The sequence below is a fragment of the Perca fluviatilis genome, chromosome 13 (genome assembly GCF_010015445.1).
Source record: "Perca fluviatilis chromosome 13, GENO_Pfluv_1.0, whole genome shotgun sequence".
Classification (NCBI taxonomy): Eukaryota; Metazoa; Chordata; class Actinopteri; order Perciformes; family Percidae; genus Perca; species Perca fluviatilis.
In genome coordinates this window covers 7470737-7496621 of record NC_053124.1, presented here as the reverse complement: position 1 = coordinate 7496621, position 25885 = coordinate 7470737, and the positions used below count along the sequence as shown (strand labels likewise).

General features: G+C 42.0%; 2 protein-coding genes across 4 annotated transcripts; both read left to right on the top strand.

Annotated features, from left to right (window-relative positions):
* Window positions 1-1632: 1632 nt before the first annotated feature.
* Window positions 1633-9454, top strand: tmem222b (transmembrane protein 222b). Of its 3 annotated transcripts, none has more exons than XM_039819831.1 (6): window positions 1633-1818; window positions 2938-3022; window positions 4304-4335; window positions 4492-4588; window positions 4688-4818; window positions 6107-6809. In XM_039819831.1, exons 1-6 carry the CDS (start codon window positions 1700-1702, stop codon window positions 6144-6146), a joined length of 504 nt encoding a protein of 167 aa, XP_039675765.1. In that variant the 5' UTR covers window positions 1633-1699; the 3' UTR covers window positions 6147-6809. The 3 variants fall into 3 exon arrangements, with proteins under 3 accessions (XP_039675765.1, XP_039675767.1, XP_039675764.1); XM_039819833.1 differs by lacking the exon at window positions 6107-6809 and adding an exon at window positions 5642-6092 and having other exon boundaries at window positions 1634-1818; XM_039819830.1 differs by lacking the exon at window positions 6107-6809 and adding an exon at window positions 6840-9454 and having other exon boundaries at window positions 1636-1818.
* A 2099-nt stretch (window positions 9455-11553) lies between these two features.
* On the top strand, window positions 11554-13657 carry tpbga (trophoblast glycoprotein a). Its single transcript, XM_039819825.1, has 2 exons — window positions 11554-12074; window positions 12447-13657. Exons 1-2 carry the CDS (start codon window positions 11821-11823, stop codon window positions 13294-13296), a joined length of 1104 nt encoding a protein of 367 aa, XP_039675759.1. The 5' UTR covers window positions 11554-11820; the 3' UTR covers window positions 13297-13657.
* Window positions 13658-25885: the final 12228 nt, after the last annotated feature.

Sequence of the window (25885 nt, the reverse complement as noted above, 5' to 3'; positions counted from 1 at the left end):
TTTTTATGGCTCGCATAGATCCAAGAAAACTTAACCAAACTTAACTAAACTATATAAACGGTTCTTGTATAGATCCCGGAAGCTACTGCTGCTGCCAAGACGGACAGTATCAAGACATCTTAAATGAGGAAAGAGCTTTCTATACCTTTCAAAATAAAACCTACATTGAATTCTCAAATATTATGTGGCTAATTATATATCCTACAGTTTTTTTACGATCGCTATGACAATTTTTTTCAATACTTTTAACAACTTTCCTACACTCTTAACGCACCAACACGCCTACAACACACAATTGGCAAAACAGTTAATTTCATGCTCAAAATCACACATTGTAAACTAAACTCCAAAACTAATTTTCAAAATACAATAATTCACTAACACAATGTATTATGTCTACCAAAACAAATCATGTCTCAAAATAAAATAATTCTTCCAAAACACAATATCATACAAAACACTAACATCCCATGGAATTACAGAAACTGCATTATTTTATGTGTCAGGTCTGCCCTAATATAACAGACAATGATTGTATTGTTCATAGATTGTGTTTAGCACTGCAGTTTCTCTTGAAGCCTCTCTAAATTTTGGTTTGTTTAGTAAATGCATGCATATTTAAGATAATTTTTTGGGCTTTTCCGCTTTTATTTGACAGGACAGCTAGGTGAGAGAAAGGGGGAAGACATGCAGGAAATTGTCACAAGTCAGATTTGAACCCTGGACCTCTGTGTCGAGGCATAAACCTCCAAGTATATGTGCGCCTGCTCCACTGATCCAACCTGGCCACCATTTTGTTTCTTTTGCTGCAGAGATTCAATACAAAAAATGAATGACCCATCTCAGAGTAGCTTTATAGAATGTACGGTTTATGAAAAAAAAAAAAAAGAGACAGAGATAGAATTGTCCTGGTACTCCTCTACCTCTCCCTTGTGAAGGCATTTTTCTTATTTTCTGTGTTCATCTACAGTATATTGTTCAAATAGGTCCTCTTTTACTGTACTACCATATGATCATGCGATTGAAAGAACCTCAACACCTGAGTGGGTTTCCTAGAAGGGAATCAGCTGTGATTGATCTATTTGCATAACTTTAAATCAGCCGTTTCTCAATAAATACATGTATAAAAACCAGGGGATATATTTGAGTTTCAATTTACAATATGAACAGCTGTTCACTTTGACTTTAGCCTATAAGTTAGGTTTAGAACATGTTATCTGTTCTGACATACAGTGTGAAAGCATTTGTAAATTTGGCAATAAAAGTCCATTGTTTTGGTCTTGGTGGATCTTGTGTGTAAAAGAAGTTCAAGCATTTTAAATTTGTGTTAACTGTATGAATTTTGAGTCAAAGCAACAAGAAATGTGTTAATTGTATAGCCTCCACAGACAGATGTTGTGCTAACTGGTAAGAGTTTAGGAAAGTTGTTAAAAGTATTGAAAAATGTCTCATAGTGATCATAAAAAACTGTAACACGCCAGTCAGTTTTCGTCTTAAAAGTTAAAATGCATATTATTTCATTGAAATTGTTCATGACGCTGCGCATGATGTATCCCTCTACTTATTAGCCATATTCATTACCAAAACGTGCACATTATTTTGAAGCCAAGAATCACATTTCCGGTATTGTTCTGTGTTAGTTGGGCGACTTGACGCAGCTTTAAATGGGACACATGAAGTTCATTTTCCACAGCTGGTGATGGCGGATGTTGTTGAAAAAGACACCATGAAGAATTACCACATAGCGTCTGAGAAAATTAACCCAGAGGCCAGTCGCTATCCATACTGTATTGTGTGGACACCTATCCCCGTGTTATCGTGAGTTATCGACGTCCCCTGCAAGTCTGCTTCTGACCCAAAACCTCGGGTGGAAGTGACAGCTTTATTAGCTTAGCTAGCTAGCAGACGTACAATACCATCCTGTTGCGGACTTCCTTTTTTAAAAAATTAAGTGTTTATTAATGTGGCCTCGCCGTGTTTATTGGTGCGGCCTCGCTGTTGGTAAGAGTCAGATGATTTGTTTACTGTTAGCGAATAATTGAAAATGTCGGTCCATATAAAACGTTCATTAAGCGAAGCCTACATCAGAAAGCCACATTACACCAAGTTAACTAAATTGGCAAACTTTCACATGCTGAATACTTGAAGGCTTACTACACTTAAAGTCAGCCTTCTTAAAATGAACGTCAGAATACTAATGCTACTGGTCAGTCACATGTTCATGTTTTCAAACACTTGCTAATTATATTCGTAGAACAATGGAGTTAGTAGTCGATGCAGAGGAGATATATTACAACTTTTGAAATTATTTCATGTTATTTATGTTTTAAATAGTTATCTTCCGTTGATAAAGTGCTGGCAGCTGTATATAGCAGTACTAATTCAACAATATCAGCCAATTATTTCCACTGAGGCTGCTCTCTCTTAGTCGACTAATCGGTCGTGTTGGTCTTAGTCAACTTAGATTTCTTTAGTCGATTAGTCACGTTTGATGCTTTTTTCATGCTGAATGACTTATTTCCAAGAAACGTACGAGCACATCTCTGGTAAACACAAGAATTAAAGTGTTGCTTTTGCATGACTCTTTGCGGAGAAACTCAGATTTACAGATCTGTCGATTAAATCAAATAATCGATTAGTCGATACAATTGAGTGTTAGTCGACTAAGAATTTCTTTAAATCGAGCACAGCCCTAATTTCCACATTAAACTGTAAAATCAGTTTGAATTTCTGAACCAGATTAAAAGTGAATTGATTACCCTTTTTTCCACAAAACAGTTATGTTACACATGTAATTTAGTGCTACCTCCGACTGCAGTTTGAGTATTGTACATTTAACACTTACAAAACATAACACTGGCCTTGTGTGTACTGGCCAAAATATAATGTACGAACTTTTTAAGTTTTAATATTACATTTGCAAGTTTTTTTTTCCAGATGGCTGTTTCCATTCATTGGCCACATGGGAATCTGTACTTCCACTGGTGTCATCCGGGACTTTGCTGGACCTTACTTTGTCTCAGTGAGTAATGACTGGTACTGTACAATATGTATGAGAAATTAAGTACAGTGACTTAACATTAGCACATTGGATAATCCGGTAAAACAAGGAGTAGGAGCGTTGACGACTTTTAGCATTTAGCAGCGGTCCACTGAAGACTTTTGTGAAGTAGTTATCAAACACTCACCCCTTGAGCTTGAAAGTAGACTGAAACGTTTGTAACTTGCTCCCTCCCGAGGAATGGGACTTAGTCTGTTAAGGAGGTCGAGTTCTAGCATCGCGGGGCATCGGTCAGAATGCGTGAGCCACAAGACTTTAGACAACATTAACAAACATTTATTTCCACAAAATGGGGATGCAAATGAAAAGATAGCAAAAAGAGACACACATGGGTTGGGGAATCTGAAAGAAAACAAATAGTCAACATTCTCACATGTCCATCTTCAAGAAGTAAGGATAAATAAAGCTGTCACTTAAATAACTTGGACGTGTTATTAAGAATTGAAGTGCAATATAAAACTCATCTTACCAGCTGCCCTCTTAGTGAAGGTGTGATGGAGGAGGAGTGGTGACCAGGTGGACTCAATCAGGTAATTAGGGGTGACAGGTGGGAGCAAGAACCAATCAGTGATGAGGAAAGGAAGTGAGCTCCAGGAAGTGAGGTAGGTGAGGAAAGTGCCAAAATAACAGAAAATAGGGATACTTACTGCACCGTCAATTCCAGTGGATTCCAATGCTAACTCGGTTTAACAGCAAAGCGAGTTAACAGAAAAACGCAGTAAACCCCTCCTACTGAATAATCCTCTTCTTTGTTCTTCATCTGTACTTTCACTATGTTTCAAACTATTACATATTCTGCCCAAATATGGCTAAATACTCGTTTAGTTTAGTTTCGTCTGTCGCCTGCAACCAACCTAACCAAATATAGTTGCATCAGCCATTTCATAAACAATTGGCATACACGCATACATAGCAAGGAGCCATTTGGCCGTTTCACACACAGTTGTTGACAAATACAGACAAACAGGATGTGAGGCGCATTTTCTAAAGTCAAAGCACTAAACCATCTAAATGACATATCCCGGTTCCCATATGTGTCAATGCACACATGGGATTGTTCATCACATCATTAGAAACAGTTCGTTTCTGAGTGGGAAAATCTTTCAAAGGGCTGATTTAGGTTTACATTTTTACTGCCAACACAGATGTCTGGCTCCGTTTGCATTTAGTATAAGTGTAGTACAAAAAAAAAGAACGCACAATGAGCCCAGGCAAATTTAAAGAAACATTTTTTTGTTGCAGGAAGACAACATGGCTTTTGGAAGACCAACAAAGTAAGTAAATGAAAATATTTGGGTTGTGGTGGCTGCTGTGACTCTCCCTGATCTTTCAGGGAACATATTGCTACAGAGGTATAGTCCGAACAAACCCTGTTTCCTGACATCCTACCTGCACAACAATACAGTCGTTTGTCTTTGAATGTACTGTAGGTACTGGATCCTTGACGTTAGCAAAGTCTACGCTAGTGGCTCCAATGCCTGGGACACGGCGGTGCACGATGCTTCAGAGGAGTATAAGCACAGGATGGTAAATAAGCGCTCTTGTGGACATGTCTTTTATTTACTTTTTATACGTGAAAGTGGAAACGCCAGTAACGATTTTTTGCGCTCTTTGTTTTCTCCCAAGCACAACCTCTGCTGTGACAACTGTCACTCGCATGTCGCCATGGCTCTGAATCTGATGCGCTATGAAAACAGCACCTCTTGGAACATGGTCAACCTCTGCCTCCTCGCTCTGATCCATGGAAAACATGTCAGGTAAGAAGGGGTAACATGTCCAGCCCTTGGGGATACTGTGTGCTGGGGTTAGAGCGATGTGTGGTGTAGAAAACCAAGTAAACGTTCCAGCTGTGGCAAAGACAAGTAGAGTTGTTGGGGAAGGATGTGCGACATAACTTAAAAACATGGGACCTTTCACACGGAATAAAAAAAAGATACCGCTTGAATTATGCTGATGATCTCTGTGTGTGAAAATATAAATCTGGTGTTAACATCACATCAAATCTGTTCTGGAGTGGACTCAATTGGCATTGTCAACCAAAACAGGCGTGACCCCATAAGCCGATTTTCTATTTTTATTTTTTTTTTAATATTGCATTAACATTTGTTTAAAAACGTGATAGATTACAGTTTTAATTCTGCGTGTTGCTCTCTACAAGTCTGTCGCCGTGTTTGCACTCGATGGATTGTACCCCCTCAGCGTAGGTGGGATTCTCAGCTGATCGCCATAGCAACGGCACGTGAAACGTCTCGGACATCATTTCATTTGACCTGAAAATACCGTACATGACTGACTTGCAGCACAAAGCCTCATGTTAAACATAAAAAAAAAAAAAAAGATATCATTTGGAATAGTTCTACTTTTTCCACATAGAAACATAATGTTGTAGCTCTGATCTATCGCAGTGGATTTAAAGAGAAATGGTGACCGATTACTATGAAGCTGAAAGGTGCTTGAGGTTGTTCACATCCATAGGACAGTCAATAGTCTTCTGTCCAAAAATATCTGCATTTTATTTGCCTCAAAGGCCCAAACTAGAGCCTACCCTATAATCTGAAGCTGCTCTTTTTTTTTTTCAAGCCACCATAAGAAGTAGGGCTGAAGCTTGTGAATGAGGTTCCTCACCGTGATCCCAGGGGCTCAGGCAGGATTTTACTGGTATGCCTTGAACCTGTTGTGGGGGAAGTAGTAAGAGTGTATATAGGACATTGCTCCAGATGGCCTTTTGAGAACTTGTGTTACAGGGATGGACTACACATCCCAGTGGCTCTCTGGTCCCCTACAGTCCCTTCCCTCTGTAGTCACTCTGGTGCACAGTGGCAACTGTGTCTGCCTGTTCGTGCCACTTGTGCTATGCCTGTGAGGTTGTGTGTTACACGGACTGACAGTTTGGCTTGTGTATGTTGGTGTTGATATTGACCAACTGTTCTTGTTTATATGCTGATCTTGTCATTTCTATTTTTTTATTTTTTTACATTTATAGTCAAATTTACTTGTATTGGGCTAAACCTGTATGTCCTATTATAATCCTTTTTATCTTTTTAGGTGTGACATTGTACGATCTGTCCAGGGACAGCAGATGTAAAAATCTGGCACATTTGACATTTTTATATGTATTATTAGTGTGCATTGTCCCTGTTAAATAAACCTGAAATAAATAAAAATGAACCTTTTACTTTGCTTTCCTTCTAGTATCGTTGTTATCAACGGCACAGACCAAAATGCCTCTGGATGCAACTAATAGACCTACAACCAATCAGAGCAAAGAAACCTGGCCTAAAACCAATCGGAGTGATGTAGCGCTAAGCGACAAATGCACGTTAAGGCGGTACTTGGTCCGTTTTTGAAGCAGGAATAAAATGGCGGCAGTTTCCTCGAATTACCGCTAAAAGGTACACTAAAATGTGTTTCTGAAAACATTTTAGGCGACAAATAAGCAATACAGAAACAGAACCTTGATTCGTATTTTGATCAGAACCGCCGAGTTTGACAGTGCGATCTGAGTTCCGTGAGGCTGGTGCGTTGCGCTGGACCGAGAGTGCCAGTTATGTCCAGCAACGGCGTTCAAGCATCGTCTTAAACCCGCCCCGTGGTGGATACGCCAAATGAAACACGAGCTGGCCGATTTGTCTGGTTTTCCAGGCTAGGTAAATGGGCTTTGTACGCTGGTACGAAAAAGATGAGTACATATATTGCTCTCCATGCCTCTTCTCCTCCCCCCCCCTTCATTTATCTGTCTCTCTTTCTCCTCTCTGTGGGTGTCCTCTGCCTGATCCAGCTGTGCAGGCTTTCTGAAGACCTGGCTACCTTTCCTGATGCTGACGGCCATCATCCTAGCAGTGACCCTGGCCATCAACCTGCGGTGACCTGGGGAGCCAGGTTCAGGACACAGTGGAACCCCCCCCCCTCCCGCAGGTCCAAAGTGGGGTTGTCCTTTCAAACAACAAGGGGAGCCAAAAAGTAATGGGAAGACATGAAGACTACTTACCTCCGAGAGAAGATTGTTGAACAGGAATGTGAAACACATGCTTTGGTTTGTGGGGGGGGGGGGGCAGGCAGCCTGTTAACTGGCACACCTCCGGTATGTGAAGCTGGAACGCCCTCTTTACGGATATGCATTTCTATTGAGTCATTTATTTCAAGAGAAGTGACTGGAACACCCCGCCAACCGCACAAACACGCGTAATGGATTGTGACTGTTGAAGGCCTAACGGCAGGTTTAAGCCATCGCCTCCTGCGAAGCGTAGACGTTGCGTTAGTCGTAGTAGATAGTTGAATAGAGGAACATACTTACCGTTTGAATTCTCCCAAGGAACACATTCCTGCCTTGCTGTCCGATTTCGATGATCTTACTTTATAATGGATTGGAAGTGTAATCCCATGATTCCAGTGCTTCTAGGATGCCATTTTTTTTGTATTTTTTTTTTTTACTATACTGGGGAGCACAAACACGTTAAGTCAATTAGATGCCTTTCTAGGGAATTTATTGCATTTCATGCTTGATCTAATGTAGCTCTTCTCCAGTACTGCGACTTAAAGCGGAACATGCCAGAGCAGTTTGTATTTTTGTGCATTTTTTTACTTAACTCTGTAGGATATCAACAAACAAAAAATAAGTCAGCATCTTCTAAAAAGAAATATTTTCTCAGAGATACATTGTACATGTATTCCATGTATCACCTCATGGTACTGTAATAGGTTTACGATAAATGTTTTCATACCTCTTAACTACAGATCATCTGTGCAACGACTGTAGCAACCTCAGTGAATGTGGCCGTGGAGAATACCCAGAGAAAGCAACAGAATAGTTGAGCCTTTCTGCACTCGTGCCAAATGTAGGAGAATGGAAGACCAAGTCAAACTGTGTCCTTGAATGTCTAACTCGTTATTTTAGTGGAACGGTTCCATTGGCGAGTCCAAGGTTGTTGAATGAAAAGCCCGTTAATGGATCAGAGTCCTGAAATTTGGTCTGGTCTTTTTGTTTAACCTGAGACATTTTTCATTTTGAAATATTGACTTTATAGGAAGAGGGAGTCAGTGCCTAAAAAGAAAAAGAGCTCTCTCACAGATCCTTTCATATATTATATTTTAATTTTGTGTTATTTTTGAAGAAAAAAAAAAAAAGAAGTTAATTCCACATGATGGTTGGCACTCGAAATCCGTTGCCATGGCCGTCGTGAGTAGATTTAAATCCCCTCATTGTTTGCAATCAAACAAGGAAAAAGAAGTGGCGAGCCCTCTCTTTTGTCCCCGGTGCTGCCAGAAGCAGCAGGTAGCCAGGATCCTCAGGTTTCTCTCAGTCGCCCCCCCCCCCGCTGAATATATGCCTAGTCGCCCCAGCCCCTAACCAGCGGCGCTCCTGCTGTTTTCCACATCTGCACATCAGATTGGAAGGTCATTGTGAAATGTCAGCGCCGTTTCGCAAAGCTTTGATCATATACGGGCCAACGTCCTGCAATAAGCCAAAGTAGATGTCATTTAGAGTTTGATGTTTTACGAAATTTAAAAACCAGTTTTATTTGACTGTATTTAGGGTTTAGGGCTAACGCAGTGCGGGTTTTCTACATTGCTCTCCTCCTCGGGCTTCTGTTGAAAGCAGATATTCTGTGGCCTCTTGCGTGTATTTCACCCATGTTGCCTGTAAATATTTGATCACACATTAAACTTTACACCAGGTGCTCTTTATATACTTTGCAAACTTGATCGCACACTCTACAGATCTGTCCTTTTTGAATAATTTACAAGTGTAATTTTTATCCCCTTTTACTCCACTTGTGCATATATCCTCTTCGCTCGGCAGCGAATCAGGTGTGTGTGTGTGTGTGTGTGTGTGTGTGTGTGTGTGTGTGTGTGTGTGTGTGTGTGTGTGTGTGTGTGTGTGTGTGTGTGTGTGTGTGTGTGTGTGTGTGTGTGTGTGTGTGTGTGTGTGTGTGTGTGTGTGTGTGTGTGTGTGTGTGTGTGTGTGTGTGTGTGTGTGTGTGTGTGTGTGTGTGTGTGTGTGACAGCGATCGGAGAGAGCATGAAGCATGCTGGTGTGTGTGTGTTGCATGCGTGCAAGAATACTAGTGTTTGAGAGAGAGAAGTTGGTGTTTGATACATACTGTGGCTTCTTGATTAATACTCATGATTGGTTTTTATACGTATTACTCCATATTGTTCTCTTAATCTTGTTCAGGTTTTATGCGAATGTTGGTAAACCTTAGCAAGAATAAATAATAAATTAGACTGTAAAAGGCCTGCTTATGTTAATGTTAGACGCAGTAGCCTGTGCTGTGCCGTGTGGAGCTACAGTCTCAGTAGATTAGAGCTGCAGAGACATTTTGTCAAAGCATTAAAACGAATAAACTGAGAATCTGCCCTCTATTTGTAACAATAAATACTCTTTATGACAAATATTGTTTTGGGAATGTTTTAAACCTTCTTGCTGTGACACTTCATGGCTGTTTTTTTTATTTTAATTTTATATAAATCCATGTCACTAGTGTGTCACCTTTTGTGTCAAATATTTATATTTGAAATTATTGGGAAATTAAGATTTTGGACTTTGAATGCAAACAAGCAGACTGGTGGACCCTGCATTCAGAGTGATGTTACTCAAAGTAGCATGTGTATAAAAAGAAATTATATATCTGCTCATCATCTGCAGTCTCTGTGCAAATTTAGAGAATGCGGCCGTGGAAAATACCTATAGAAACAAACCGAAAAATGAAAAGCCATTTGGTTCTCTGTAATTGCGCTAAATGTTGGAAAATGGGAGACAAACTGTCCTTGAATATGTCACTTGTTTTCTTTAGTGAAACAGCTCATTCATTACATTTTGAGCAATTAAGGGAATGAATGAATATATATATATATATATATATATATATATATATATATATATATATATATATATATATATATATATATATATATATATATATATATATATATATATATATATATATATATATATATATATATATATATAATTTTTTAGGACTTTAGAAGACAAATAGTACACTGACCCTTTATTGGAGTGCATGTGCAAGAATGCATCATTGAGTGGCGATGATCTGAATGGTTTTGGATGCTCCTGCTGCGGGGCCTTGTTGTATCCTAGAGCCAGGTCCAGGAATGTGGAGACCTGTGGTCCCAGCGATTCAGTCCGCTGACAAAAGACAGTTGGGGATGCTATTATTAGTGCCACTACTATCCATATATACTCATACCGCTCTGCAATTTCAAAACCCTCTTTTGTTTCTCTAATCCCCCAAAAATATCTTTTATGCTGCAGATCATAATAGCCCACGAGGGATTTTAAGTGTGAAATCTGAATGTGTTTATGACTTAACAGCTAGAATTGCCAATAAAGATGTCTATTATTGTAGAAATTTGTTGGGAGTTTTTTTATTTTTTATTCGTGTAAAACCTGGATTTTTCCATCACTGAATTATGACAACCGTGTGTTCCATCAAGGCTGTCAGCAGGAGGGATGATGTTAGGATTTCAAGGCGCTCTGAAAGGCAAAGCTGAAGTTTCTATTAATACACTCCGAAGTGATTCCTGTAATAATCATTAAGATCTCAGAATGAACATTGAGGAAAGGGAAGCCGTCTCAGCTTTGATACTCTACTTACTATCTATCTATCTATCTATCTATCTATCCATCCATCCATCCATCCATCCATCCATCCATCTAGTGGCTCAAAGTCCCACTCAGTGGCCATTATCCTGCAGAGCATCATGCCATTCAAGAGAAGGGGGATCAAAGGCTTTTATTAGTCTAGCCCCCCAACACTCACACACACCCCTCCCCCACATTTACCATACCACCACCAGGGACATCCAATCCAACAACTATTATATAGTCAAGTTATGGCAAAGTCATTGCATTTAACAGCAATTTTTTATAACTTCTATAAAACAAAACCAGAACGATTCCTGACAACATACTAGTATTTAAATATGCCCTTATGGGACTTTTATATCATATTTTGTTATTTAAAAACATTTTTTTTTTTTTTTTGTCCTGCATTACAATCATAAAAGTCCAGATTTCCATATCCAAATTTCAGGTGTGAGGGGCTGCGTAATTGGAGACGCCTTTGACGCCACATGATTATATTTGGCTACACCCCGCGCGAAACTGTGAATATGGAGAGAAAAGAGCCGAGAGCGCATGCAGCCACTTTCTTCTTCTTCTTCTTCTTCTTCTTCTTCTTCTTCTTCTTCTCCTCCTCCTCCTCCTCCTCCTCCTCCTCCTCCTCCTCCTCCTCCTCCTCTCTCTCTCTCTCTCTCTCTCTCTCTCTCTCTCTCTCTCTCTCTCTCTCTCTCTCTCTAATGCCAGCAGTGGCTACTCCAGGCTGAGAGCAACATCTTCGTGGGGTCCGGACAGAAGCCCCTCCCCGCATATCACCGCGCCAGGCGATGGTCCTTTTTTAATTTCATTGTTGGAGAAGAAGCGACGCCCCCGCTTCGCCACGGCAAAGGATCAAACGCCCCCCCCCCCCCTTCCTCTGATCAGCACGACCCCCAGTTCTGTTCTCATGGAAATCAGAGCCTGCCTCCCGGCCACACTTTTCTGCAGAGATGCAAAGTTGAAGCGCATTCCCAGCCGGGACAGCAGACCTTAACGATGTCTTGGAGGAGCTGATCGTTTCCTTTTTATCCATTTTTCTCGTGCGCGCTTGTCTTTCCTATCTTTTTTTTTTTTTTCGCTCGCCGCTCTCGGACACAGCACACTCTTTTTATTGTTTTTATTTTCTCCTCTCCCCAACATGCTGGGTTTGGCGCAGCGCGTGGTTTTCTGCGCGCTGCTCGGCTCCGTTTACGCGTCGTGCCCTCCGCGCTGCGAGTGCTCCGAGGCGGCTCACACCGTCAAGTGCGTGTCCAGAGACCTGCGGAGCGTCCCGACCGGGATCCCCGGATACACCCGGAATCTGTTCATCACGGGGAATCAGATCCGTCGAATCGGTCCGGAGTGTTTTAAAGGGCTGGATAATGTGACGAACCTGTCTCTGAGCAACAACAGGTAAGACTCTCCTAGTGACTCCTGTGTCTTTGTCATTATTATTATTATAATGCAAAGCAAACATACCAAGGGGAATCCAAAACTACAAAAAAAAAAGAATTCCTCTAAGATACAGTTGATCTCAATAGCAAAAGACGTATTTTTCTTAGTCATCAGTTCAGTCCTGATTGTTCCAGAAATATAGCAGCCAAGCAGATTTCATCATTTTGTTTAAAGAGGGGCTTTGCAGACTTTTAAAGTGTATTATAATGACAACCACATTACATTTTATTTTTTACTTTGATCCCAAATAAGCCAGTCCTGTTTTTATGTCACGTTCTTGCTCTTGCGTGCGATTTGAAAGTGATATCTAATGGATCTCCTCAAATCCAGAATTTCCGAGGTGGAGTCCCACGCCTTTGCCGGACTCCGCAGCCTCCGCTCCCTGGATCTGAGCAACAACCAGCTGGCGGTGGTTCACCCCGAAGCCTTCACCGTGCAGAACCAGTCTCTGCGGGACCTCAACCTGAGCCGAGCCCTCTACAACCACTCGTCCGTGACGGACCTGGCCACGTCTCTGCGCTGGAGCTCCCTGGGGATGCTGAGGGGACTGGACCTCTCCCACAACGGCCTCATCTACTTACCCTCGCACATCTTCTCCCACCTGGGCAGCCTGCAGCGGCTCCAGCTTTCCAACAACTCCCTGGTGGCCATCCACAACTCCACCTTCTCGGGTCTGGACGCCCTGCGGGAGCTGGACCTGAGCCTCAACGCCCTGAAGACGGTGGCCGAGGAGGGCCTGGGGGAGCTGGACTCCCTGCCCAGAGCCCAGCTCCTGCTGGGGGAAAACCCCTTCACGTGCACGTGTGGAATCGAACCTTTTGCTCTGTGGCTCAACAGATCACAGGGACGCGTCAGTGACGCCAGGGGTCTGGTGTGCGCCTTCCCGGCCAGCATGAGGAACACATCCATGCTGGCTGTGGGCACGCTGACGCTGGGATGCCACCGGAGCGGCGCGGGGGCGGACCTTGCTCTGCAGACCTCTTACGTCTTCTTGGGCATAGTCCTGGGCTTCGTCGGCCTGATCTTCCTCTTTGTACTTTATCTCAACCGCAAGGGCATCAAGAAGCGCATCAATGACCTGCGCGACGCCTGCCGGGAGGTGTGGGAGGGCTACCACTACCGCTTCGAGATCGACTCTGACCCCAGGTTGTCACAGGTCTGCACGAGCGCAGACGCGTGAGATAGACTCTTTTCTATAAAGCATTCATCAGACTACATCTACACCACTACGTTTTGGTTTGAAAAAAATGAGTTATCTTTTGCCACGTTCAGGCCTCGCGGTGCAAACTACTTCGGTGTTTCCGAGCCCGTCAAACAGACATTCGGAAACACTGCTGACACAAGCGAGTTGTCTAATGACAACTCGCTTTGCTTTGTAATCTGGAAGGGCACAAACGGAGACCTTTGGAAACGACGTTGCATGTCGGCCAGTCTTATGGGTTAGGTAGGCTTACATTCATTTCAGTAACAGTTCAGCCTCGTCGTCGGTCCAAGCTAATAAACCCTATTCTTACTTTCCACCATTGTTGTTCTTTCTCCAAAGTATTTTCTGTATTTTATTTATATATATATATATATATATATATATATATATATATATATATATATATATATATACACTCGCCTAAAGGATTATTAGGAACACCATACTAATACCGTGTTTGACCCTGTCCTATCAATATGGGCCAACATTTCTAAAGAATTCTTCCAGCACCTTGTTGGATCAATGACACAAAGAATTAAGGCAGTTCTGAAGGCAAAAGGGATCCCCCCCCCACACCATTACACCCCCACCCCCGCCAGCCTGCCCAGTGGTAACAAGGCATGACAGATCCATGTTCTCATTCTGTTTACACCAAATTCTGACTCTACCATCTGAATGTCTCAACAGAAATCGAGACTCATCAGACCAGACAATATTTTTTCAGTCTTATATAGCTCGTGCAAATTGTAGTTTTGCAATGTGATTGGTTGATTAGATAATCGCATTAACGAGAAATCTTACAGGTGTTCCGAATAATCCTTTAGGTGAGTGTATATGGACGGAGAGTATTTCTGCGACTGGAGCTAAAACTTGTGTGAATGGAGATCGTTTTTGTCTGAAAACGCGCTTAAAAATGAAAAACGTAGTAGCGCAGATGTAGCCTCAGCAGCAACATGTAAAAAGTGTACAGATTTGTCTGTAAATATATACATACAATAGTGTTAACAATCTTTCAGCCTCGTTGTTTAAAGCATGCACTGCCCGTCTTTCCTCATTCGACACAACTAACGCGCTCCTTTAATCCAGGCGATCTCAGATAAGTTTGGGAGTCAAATGGACATGAATGTTATGCGGGGGGAGTTCACGGATTGACATTTCTTATATTCTCGCCTGCTCCTTATGTCCACACAAAAGCAACAGCAAGTGCCTAAAGTCAGCTAGGTGTCGTTTTCCTAATCAGAGGGATCTAAACTGAACTCCCGGTCTACTTGCGTTCATCGCTCTTCGTCAGAGCCTGTCTTCATATTTGGCGCGTAGAAAAAAAAAGCAACAAAATGCCGCAATAAAATCCTGACGCTACAAAAACAAACCTCTGGGAATTTAAAGCACAATCACTCCTTCATCTTTGAACCATTTCAGGCCCTTTGGTCACTGCGTCCCTGAGCCCCAGGGGGGGTGCCACAGAGGAATTAAGCCTCCAAAGCGCTCCTAAAATCACCACTCTGCTCCTCTTTTGGCTGTTGGATTTGAAGGGGGCGGACAATTCAGTGCAGGCCGCCGGAAATCTCCGAGCCCCCTTCATTCTCTCTCTCTCTCTCTCTCTCTCTCTCTCTTCATGAACCATTGCTTTGTTTCAACTGCTTGAGTTTTATTGTCAAAATGATGAGAACCAGTCCTGGGCTGAGGCCGCTGAAAGCAATCTCCCCCCTCCTTCCTTTTTAAGACAACAGCCGCGCTCTGGAGGCTCTTTGAAAGAAAAAGTCTGGCTCTCCACGTTTTTCTGTTTAGGGGATTTTTTTTCTCCCCCCTCCCCTCCCCTCCCCAATGATAAGATACAGATGATTCTGAAACACCAGCTACATTGTTTCATTCAGCAGTTTGCTCTGACCAGTTAAGGAGGACGCCTTATGAAAAGAAAAAAGAACAATATGTTCTTAAGCTTTTGGTTTTTCTCGTATACCTTCTATGCTTCTACAATTGGAAATTGCTAAGAAATGTGTCTTTTAAGTGGAAGGTGTTTTCTAAGAGCCATTCCCTGGAACAGCACTGAAATGGAGAGGTGTTATGTCAATAAATGTATTTCTCAACCTTTTAGATTTGACGCGCATGTTTAAATTGGATGAAGTTGTAACCTGCATGATTCCCGATGAAAACACGACATTTGAAATTTCTCAAATGTCACGTGTCGTCCCTGTTTGTTTCTTTCTAAATGGCTACAAGACAAAAGCAATTCTCTGTGGCCTTGCTACAAAGAGAGACAAACAGAGACAGCGAGAGAGAATGGCAAGCTGCCATTCCTCACAGTGTTTATTGGCCAAATTGCTAGCTATCTAGGTATTTGGAATTGGGGGGTGGGAGTGGGGAGTGGGGAGTCTCACATTGTCCTAAGCCAAAGCAGCATCTTCATCAAGATGTTCTCCAAACTCTTGATAGCGATCCAGATGTGTTGATAACATTGGAGACATTTCACTGCATGTGTAATGACAAAATAAAGCTCTAGAATAGAAAGTCGTGTCTGTATCCTCATTTGGCCGCAAACGGAATCCTCATGAATGAATGTAGTCATAATAATTACGAACTTAACTGGTGGTATCATCTCTCCGAGCCGCGGGACCACATTAAGCCGGGCATTTACTCGCCGAGGAGAAAACAATCGAGGCTCGCACGCTGACACAAAGGGCGGCTCGGATGGCGAGACGCCTCAAATGAGCTTTGTTTTTCCGGTGCAAAAGAGATGCCTTGTGATACCCGTTCTCTCTCCGTCTCCACAGACAGCCATTATGCCGCCGCATAATAGGATTCACTCACGATGACAAAGTTGAGCGCTCTCATCCAGCTATTGTTAAAGTGGCATCATTCTTAATAATTGCCTGTGGGAGAAAGATCCCAGGAGAAGTTGTCCTTTTCTATTACACAGCGTGTCCCGGCCCCGGGGCATTAGGCCAGCCGCGGGTTATTGGTGTCGCTTGGCGGAACCGAGAGAAGAAAGATTATCCCCCGCGTGTCATTACTTCCGCTTTCCCTCATTAAAGCGTGGATTAGGACCCGTGCCTTTTTCTGTCTTTTTATGGAGTTTGGAAAAAATATATGGTCTGTTTGCTATATGGCTGTGTAAGATTGTCTCAGCAGGAATGCAATGAAAACAGAGGAAGCCTACAAATACACGCAGGCGTTCTCCATTACTCCCAGTGCAGAGAGGCTTGTTAAAAACCGAGAGAGAAAAAAAAAATTGCTGCAATTACAGTGGTCTTTCAGACTGTTGCACACATCTGATTCAAGATCACGTCTTCATTTCAGCTTTACTCGCTATGTCTTGTATTCCCACAAGCCATTTGTTATGCCACTGAGGTTTTCTTTCAAGGGAGCAGTTTTAAAACCAGCTTTATGTTGCTGTATGTACACCATGTGGTTTTTTGCTATTGCAAAAAAGCTAAATACAAATTGAAATCATTATTATTTTTTTTTCTTTTCCTCCAGTGTTGAGAATGTCCCTCTGGAGCACAGCAGGCTTTTCATTTCATAGAGCTCCTGTCTCCGGGAACATCTTGGCGCCATTACATGGCTTTAATGGCCATGATAGGGAATATGCCTTAAAAGTGAAACACCACATCTGTGAGGAATTGAACATGTTAAAAAGAGACCACAACAGTCAGCAGCATGACGACAGAGACAAAGTGACACCCCATCCCTCCCCCCCCCCACCGGCACGCTATGACAAATACAGCTGTCTCCCTCTCGACTGTGACACACGTCATCATTTACATTTACCATCGCACACAGACATCCGATACATTCTGCTTTCCATTTGGTTTACCGCTTCTCAAACCAAACTAGCGTCCCTTATCTTCCCTTTCCGTCTTTTAACAATGAACTTAGTTGCAGTGGTGCAATGTAACTAAGTACATTTACTCCAGTACTGTATTTAAGTCCAAATGTTGAGCTACTTGTACTTTACTTGAGTTTTTTCTTTTCATGCCACTTTCAACCTCTACTCCGCTACATTTCAGAGAGAAATATTGTCCTTTTTACTCCACTACATTCATCTGACAGCTTTAGTTACTTTACAAATTAAGATTTTTTGCACACAAAACAGTATATAAAATCTGATGTTTTATTATAAATTAAACTGCCCAACAATATAACGGCCTACAAGTCCAGCTGACATGATCAGACCATTAAACACACAACTGTTTGGATCGTTTCCAGTTTCTAAAATGTGAGGATTTTTCTGCATTGAGTCTGTTATATATATATATATATATATATATATATTTTTTTTACTTTTAATTACATTTTCCTGATGATACTTACATAATTTTACTTAAGTAATACTTTCAATGCAGGACTTTGACTTGTAACAGTACTTTTAACTAGGTAAAGGATCTGAATAGGCTACTTGTTCCACTGCTGCTTACTTGTGATGTGAGATGTGAGCTTCCTGTATGCCTATCCATCATGTCGGTAGAGGTGTGGAATAAACCACTGAAGGGGTTCCAGCGGGGTAGTACCCATTGTTCTGCTGCTCACGTGATCAATGGGAATCATTGGGTTTGCCAGAGGATGGAGACAAGGAGGAGTTGGTACAGCTGGCCCAACTGCCCATTAAAGCCAACTGGACGCCCCATTTATCACCCATTAACGCCAACTGGACCCCCCATTTATCACTTTCATAAAGGCTAGAGCTAACACGGAGCACACAGTACACAGTACACACATACCTGAATCATGGTATTCGTTAAAACTGTATTCTGACGTCACTATTTAAAGTCATACATTTTGCTAAAGCAGCTCCTTAGTTTACTTTGTCAAAATTGTAATAAGCAAAAAAGATTAAAAAAAAAAAATTAAGTTTTTGTTTGTTTGTTTTTTGCATCGATAGTATGCATTAGTGTTCTCCAGTTGGTGCAGCACATATTTTTGAGCAATTAGATTAGTACAATATTTGGGTGGGTGGGTAGTAAAATTAGCTCATTACAGTATATCACTTCAGCTCCAACAGATAGACTTTCAACCAGCTACAGGGCCAAGGGCGTTAGCAGTGGTGGAAGAAAGTCCTGCACTGAAAATGTTACTTAAGTATCATGAGGAAAATGTACTTTAAAGTATTAAAATACTCGATGCAGAAAAATCCTCACATTTTAGAAACTCCAAAAAGTTCTGTCAACTAAGTGTTTAATCAGCTAATCATTTCAGCTGGACCTGTAGGCCGTTATTTTGTTGGGTGAATATGATAAAACATATTTTATGAAATTCATTAAGTAACTAAAGCTGTCAGATTAAAGTAGTGGAGTAAAAAGTACAATATTTCTCTCTCAAGTGTAGTGGAGTTGAAGTAGAAAGTGGCATGAAAAGAAAAGTACATAAAATCTGTACTTATGTGTACAGTAATTGAGTAAATGTACTTAGTTACATTCCACCACTGCTCGTCCCATCTGTGAGATAATAAGAATGCCTAAAAATCTGTACATCATTTGGGTGACTACACACGACGGTACCCGCCCTACGAAGCAGCTCGATTGGTTGGGGTTAGGCATTTGACCTCGAGTGATAAAAGGTTAGGATAGTCGATTGGTCAGGGGATAGGACCTGCACAAATGGGGTTACGTTACGGGGAATTTGGGACACTAAACTGCACGTATACCATTAAAACCTCTGTTACCCTATTTCACAAAAATCTATGCATTTTCTGTCATTTCTGACTACTTGATATACAAATCTCTATTATACTTAAGTACATGATACCCCAACTAACAAAACTGGTTTTGTTAGAGAGGCCCTTCTTTGGTTTTTCTGGCGGAAACAAACCAACTTTAACGCAGCTAAACAGGCCAAAGACAGGCAGCCGGACTCTGGACGGTAAAACCCCAGATTAAATACTACCGTTAAAACTACCGAGAGAGGTTGTTAAGGAGGACGGCTTCAATTCCAGAGGTTGAGTTCTATCATCGTGGGGCATCGTCAGTCAGAATGCATGAGCCACAAGACTTTAGACAACTTTAAAGGTCCAGCGTGTAACGTGTTTAGTTGTTCATTATCAAAATCTGTGTTGCCCGTTCACAAACTTGTCCTTTTTCATGAATATTTACCACCACCATCAATTCCAAGTACTCCTATTGGCTTGAAATTTTACATTTGCGTTTGCATGAACTGGGGTAGACGCTCCATATTCATGCGCCATCTTGAAACACGTTAGCCGGTAAGGGACAGTTTGAAGAAGGAAACAATGGAGGACCACACGTATTCAAAATCCAAATTTCAGGAACAGGAGTCTTCTTCTTTGCCCAGAAAAAGAAAAAGGATATTGATAAAGAGCAAGAGACCGGCATCATCAGATAAAAGCGTGAAGGCTACCGTAGCTGTAATACGTACTTTGAACTGCGGGGTGTGAGAGAGTTGATTGCGATATGTGATCTCAACGCTAGATGGGAGACATTCCCACACATTGGACCTTTAACAAAGATTTCTTTCCACAAAATGGGGATGCGAATGAAAAGATAACAAAAAAGACACACATGGGTTAGGGAATCTGAAAGAAAATAGGAAGTCAATATTCTCACATGTCCATCTTCAAGAAATAAGGATAAATAAAGCTGTCATGTAAATAACTTGGACATGTTATTAAGAATTAAAGTGCAACATAAAACTCATCTTACCAGCTGCCCTAGGTGAGAAGGGAGTGACTGAGAGGGAGTGGTGGCCAGGTGGGCTCAATCAGGTAATTAGCATAGACAGTCAAATGAATGGACAAAGTGACGCCGTAGACTTGCAACGGAGACCAGTGAAGGATATTAGAAGCACTTTTCCGGTGCTGGCTGAGCGTTACTGAGCAGCCTCCAACTGAGCTTGAAAAGACGTAGATGTGACGTGAGCAACCTGTCTGAAAGTGTGAAGTCTTCTGGTAGCTGTGCCAAGAGAAATCTCAATCATTCCCAATCTTACAGAGACGGAGAGCGTAGGTATATGTAAGGAGATAACATAGGCACAGGCTAATTATTGATCACTAAACTGATAGTTAACATTAGTAATTAAACTTAAACAGCTAATGTAAGTCAAAACTATACATTATACATTGTCGTGTTTCTTTAGAAATAAACAATGGACAAATCGAGTCTTTAAACACTTCAGATGTAAAGCTATTCGCTGTCAAAGTGGCGCCAAAATGAATGGCAGTCAATGGGATGCTAACAGGAGGTGGTGGCTTGTTAGCAACAAAATGGCTCCATCGGCGGTACAGTTTGTGGACGCTCGCTTACCCACTTGGTAATTAGGGGTGACAGGTGGAAAGGAAGTGAGCTACAGGAAGTGAGATAGGTGAGGAAAGCAAATGCCAATATCAGATAAAAATAGGGATCTTTACCAGTAGAGCCTCTGGGCGTTAAAACTGAGAACCCATTAGCGCTAGCTTCATAGCAAAACGTTCAGGTTGCCAAGTCAAAACAATGCACTTTAACTCGCTTATCCAGTGCCAGACGCATGAGTAAAATCACCATATTTAAGTTTATGTTCTGCTTGTTCAACAGTTGTTTGATAAATTGCTATTAAACACATCCGGAGAGGATTTGAATTGCTATTTTTTTGGTGGAACATTTGCACCCCGCAAAAGAACATGCCACAAAAAATATTAAATGAAGTTAACTGTTCACACAATACAGTAACGTGAGCTATTTAAATTAGCTGATACATGGTTAAACGTCATTGTCTCTTACCAGTGTATCGCCGTGTGTACTTCGTCCATACATCCCACCAATCCTAAACCGTCCCATATTATGCATTTGAAAAAAAAAGCCCAAAGCCCCCCCCCAAAGAGACTTACCATCTCCAACAGAAAACACTGTTCACAAACTGCTCCAAACAGCTCTATTTTAGTCCAGCCTTTACTTCAGAGACAAACCTGGTCACTTTGTAACACACGTTATAATGCTCACCTAGCTGCTAGCAGGGTACGCCCTCATACTCTGCTTCTGACTGGCTAGTAGTCCTTACCTAGCTACAGAGCATGTGCAACTCCCAACAAAGATGGAACAGAAGTGTGATGCCTCACTTTGTAGCTAAAACAGAGAGCTCAAAACACAGGGTGAAAAGAGGAGATAGATAGATAGATAGATAGATAGATAGATAGATAGATAGATAGATAGATAGAAGGGGAAATTCAAGGAGCAATGTGCAGTACAACAAAATCTGGTGTTTTTAGAAAATTAAACCACATAAACCTATTCTGGTACAACCTCTAAATACAATTATGAACATGGAAAGGAGCATAATATGAGGACTTTAAGAACAGTTTTTTTCCCCTGGGCCATAAGCACACTTAACTCATAACAGCCAGTGGCCCTTCACATGCAATACGTTGACTGTCTTTCAAGGGCAAACTTACTGGATCTTGTGCAATTATTACATTTATTTGAGTGCAAGATTTACATTCATACTAGTGCAATGATAAATAAAATTTGCAAACGGATTTGATTTGCGTTTAATTGTATAATCTATCAGTCCCGCTTGGGTATACTGTAGTTGCCACAGAGTTTGTACAACATGTATGGGTTAACATGTCAGAATGGGACTCTTTATGCTCTTGACATTTAAACAAAAACCTCCTGGTGCCGAACCGCAACGGTTCCCTTAGACCAGCGGAAAATGGGAAACAAATGTTCTGTCCTGTGTAAAACTCTCTACCGCAACAATGCAGCTTCCCCTCTGAAGTCTTCAGGACTGTGTCTCCATTGATCTCCAAATTGACTACAACTGTAAACGGAGCGACAGCACGGCTCTGCCAGGCTTTATAGCCCCCCCCCCCCCATCCCGACTCCCACGACTTCCCCTCCTCTGGGCCTCGGAGCAGAGTGTCCTGAAGCCTTGTTGTGGGCTCCGCTGTCCTCCAGCTGCCCACGAACCGGTCTCTCCAGCCATGTGGCTCGTCAGAAGTTCTGTTTTGTTGTTGCCGTGGTTGTTTATAGGAGAATAAGGTTAGGGAGCTTTCAATTAGAGAGACATATTTCCCGGTGCCCCATCCTGCCCCATTCTCTCAAACTGTGAACGAGCCCCTCCAGCTGCTGACATTTAAACAAAGAGGTACCGCTTTTCTGCTTTACGTTCTTGCAAAGATCCTCAAGGGAGAACAGCAAAGTATGAAGATGATTTTTTTCCGATGGCAACGAAACATAATCAAGCCATCATAGGCATACGAGAAGAATAACCCCAGCTATGATTCATTTAAGAGGCTCTCCTCTGGTCCTCTCAGAGAAAAGGAATAAGGCCAGTGTTGCTGGTTGATAATAAATGGCCTTGGCCCGTTTTAAAGAAGACAAGATATTCAAAACTCCTGCGCTACTTCATCACCTGCTTAATGCATCAATGAGTCGGGTTGGAATGCAGCAGATAGCCGTGCAAATAGAACATTGTCGTTCCGGAAGCAAAAAAACAAATCCCATTCATTTTCTCCATAAGGATTTAGATTATTAGCCATAATGTCTAAACCATCCAATGTAGACTCACCGCGTGCTACGAGATTTTGAAGAAGTCCAAAAGTCCGTATAAAATCAACCTTGTTTTAAGAGAAACGTGTTTTATTCGCGACGTCATGGAAAAGTACTGCACTACCCACAAGTTGTAAGAGCAATGTCTCCCGATTGGTGGAGCTCCCTGTTACCATGCAAATGTTTACCGCAGCCACGAAACGGCGAGCGGCTAGCGAGCTGCTGCCACTAAGGTCTATGATCGTTTCTGTACACAGTCTTGTTTTGCCTTTTTTTTTCTTTCAGTTTTTCAAAATGTTTTTTGAGCCGTATCAAGTGCTTATGGTCACGATTCATCTGGTAGCTTGGTCGGCTTGGTTCCAGGCAGTCCATACTCTTTATATAAGCATTTCAGGAAACGTCAGTGGAGCAATTCAATGGGAAAAATCACTTCCAGAACCAGAGCCGTTCAAAAAGTGGGCGGTCACTGTTCTATAGTCCGGATGAAAAAACTGGAGTCAAAATCCGTAGACCCCCGATGGTTCAGATTTACTTCATTTATTGCTGGATGTGGTTGTTTTCCCCTTGTTAGTCCACTTACAGTAGAATACATTTCATAAGAATATTAAAGGTCCAGTGTGTAACATGTTCAGTTGTTCATTATCAAAATCTGTGTTGCCCGTTCACAAACTTGTCCTTTTTCATGAATATTTACCTCCACCATCAATTCCAAGTATTCCTTTTGGCTTGAAATTTTACATTTGCATTCACATGAACTGGGGTAGACGCTCCATATTCATCTTATTCATCTTGAAATACGTTAGCCAGTAAGGGACATACAGGACATACTGCTCCGCCTTTCGTCAATGAAATTGCGGGAACTTGCAAAAACTGCGGTTTGATGAAAAAGTGAAAAAAAAAGTGATTCCTCCAACACCCTGCTTTTCGATGATGTTCACGTTGTGTAATTACGTTACTTCATAACGTTCCCATGGCAACAGGGGAAAATGGATGCTCTTGTGTGAAGTAAATGCAACATTTTTCAACTTTCTGCTACGCAACATTTTTCAACTTTCTGCTACGCAACATTTTTCAACTTTCTGCTAAGATGTATGGGACTTTTTTGCAACGAAAATGCGGGGATTATGAAATCATGCAAGCCCCGCATATTTCGCGCGGAAATCGGCAATTTATGCCCCGAAAGTGCGGCGTATTTGAAAAAATGCGGCCCCCGCATGAATATGCGGACTTTGGCTGATTATGTACAAATTTAGGTGCCGATTAACAGAGTCAAAGAATACAATTTTAACTGCCTTAACTAACCCTGCACTTAGTGATACCATATTTACTTCCAAACTCTGGAAACACTGGCACAGGCATTTGCATATGTTTTAAGTATTGTGTATAACTATCTTTGTGTCTGTATATGTATGTAGGTATGTATGTTTTGTATGTTTCCTCTATGTACTATGTGATAGACAGTATGTCTGTATGTTTTTATGTTTGTGTGTACCCTTCTGTCTGTAATATGTTATGTGTACTTTTATATCTGGACCTTGAGTCTGTAAATAAAGTTATATATATGCATTGAATTATGCGATCGCATAATCACGTTTTTCTGGAGGGACTGTGTAATACGTACTTTGAACTGCGTGGCGCGAGAGAGTTGATTGCGATTATATGATCTCAACGCTAGATGGGAGAAATTCCCACACACTGGACCTTTAAAGCTGCAGTAATCAATATTTGTATGTGAACCAGCCAACTTCCCCTTAGTTATACAGACTTTTCAACGTCTTTCAGCTTCTTGTTTTGGTCCAGTCTCACTGCTCTCATCAACCTTGATTCTAGCCGCAGCAGGGAGCAAAAGAGTTCTAATAAACTCACTGTACGCTACATCGCCAGCACTAAACAGGCAGACAGTCAGTTAGGGGGCTTTCACATCAGGCACCGGGTCCCAGAACCAACTACAGTTTGGTTTGATTAGCGCGAACGCTGTGTATCGTAGCCAGGCACGGTTGGTCGCTTTCGCTGCCGGCTTCGACCTGCAGTTGGAGCGCCAAGCGGGAGGCTGCGCCGAACTATGCCAACTTATATTTGCATTTTTGGCCGTCACTCCTATCGTTGACATTTGGGAACAGCAACATCACAAAAAAAAGAGAAGTCAAAAGGAGTAAGAAACATGAGCAACGCTTCTACTTTGACCTACCATACTGTACTCACTTCTTAGTTTTACCTCCAGATAAAGGGGTGTCGATAATCTGGCTACGCTGTTTTTGCCGTGGTGATGTAACCATGTGTCCTGATCTCAGCAGTTTCTTTGGTGAGAACTGTGTTCATAACCAATAGGAAACCCCGTACGGACCAAGTACGGGCTGTGGACCGGTAGCTGGAGAGGTGCCAGTTCACCTCCTGGGAACTGCTGAGGCGCCCTTGAGCAAGGCACCAACCCCCAACTGCTCGGGGTGCCTTAAATGGGCAGACCCCCTCACTCTGACATCTCTTTATGTATTTCGGGCCTGTGTGTAATGTGTAATATATCAACAGAGTGTGACAGAGGAACAGCGTGTTCCCTGTGGATCTATAAAGTATCCATTTTTCTTCTTCTTCTTCTTCTTCTTCTTCTTCTTCTTCTTCTTCTTATCGTGACCAAAACTACAACAATAATACCTGATATTATCCTCTAACTTTAGCTTGAGAACATTCAGTTGTAAAGTGAAGAGTGCAGCCTCTCTGATGATGGATCCTCGAGCTGTTGGTGGAATGTGTCGGGTGTGAACTCTCCATAGGTAGTGTGACCTCTCGCCTTCCTGGAGGGCGGAGACTTAAGCTCATTATTATTACCTTCATTATTTCAAATGCTGGACCAGATGCCGGAGCGGGAGGGAGCCCAGGGCACCCAACAGGGATCTGAGGCACCTGATTGGTCAGAGGGAGAGGAATGGTTCGGAGGCCAAAGGGTAGATTCTTCCGGAGAGGAGACGCCATCTGCTGACTGTCTCTCTCTGATTTCCCAGCATCTCGGTACAGTAAGGACTTTGAGGAGATGATGCTGCTGAACTTGGAAGAGGACACTCTCCCACAGGGTGATCCAATTCCAACCGCACGGCTTG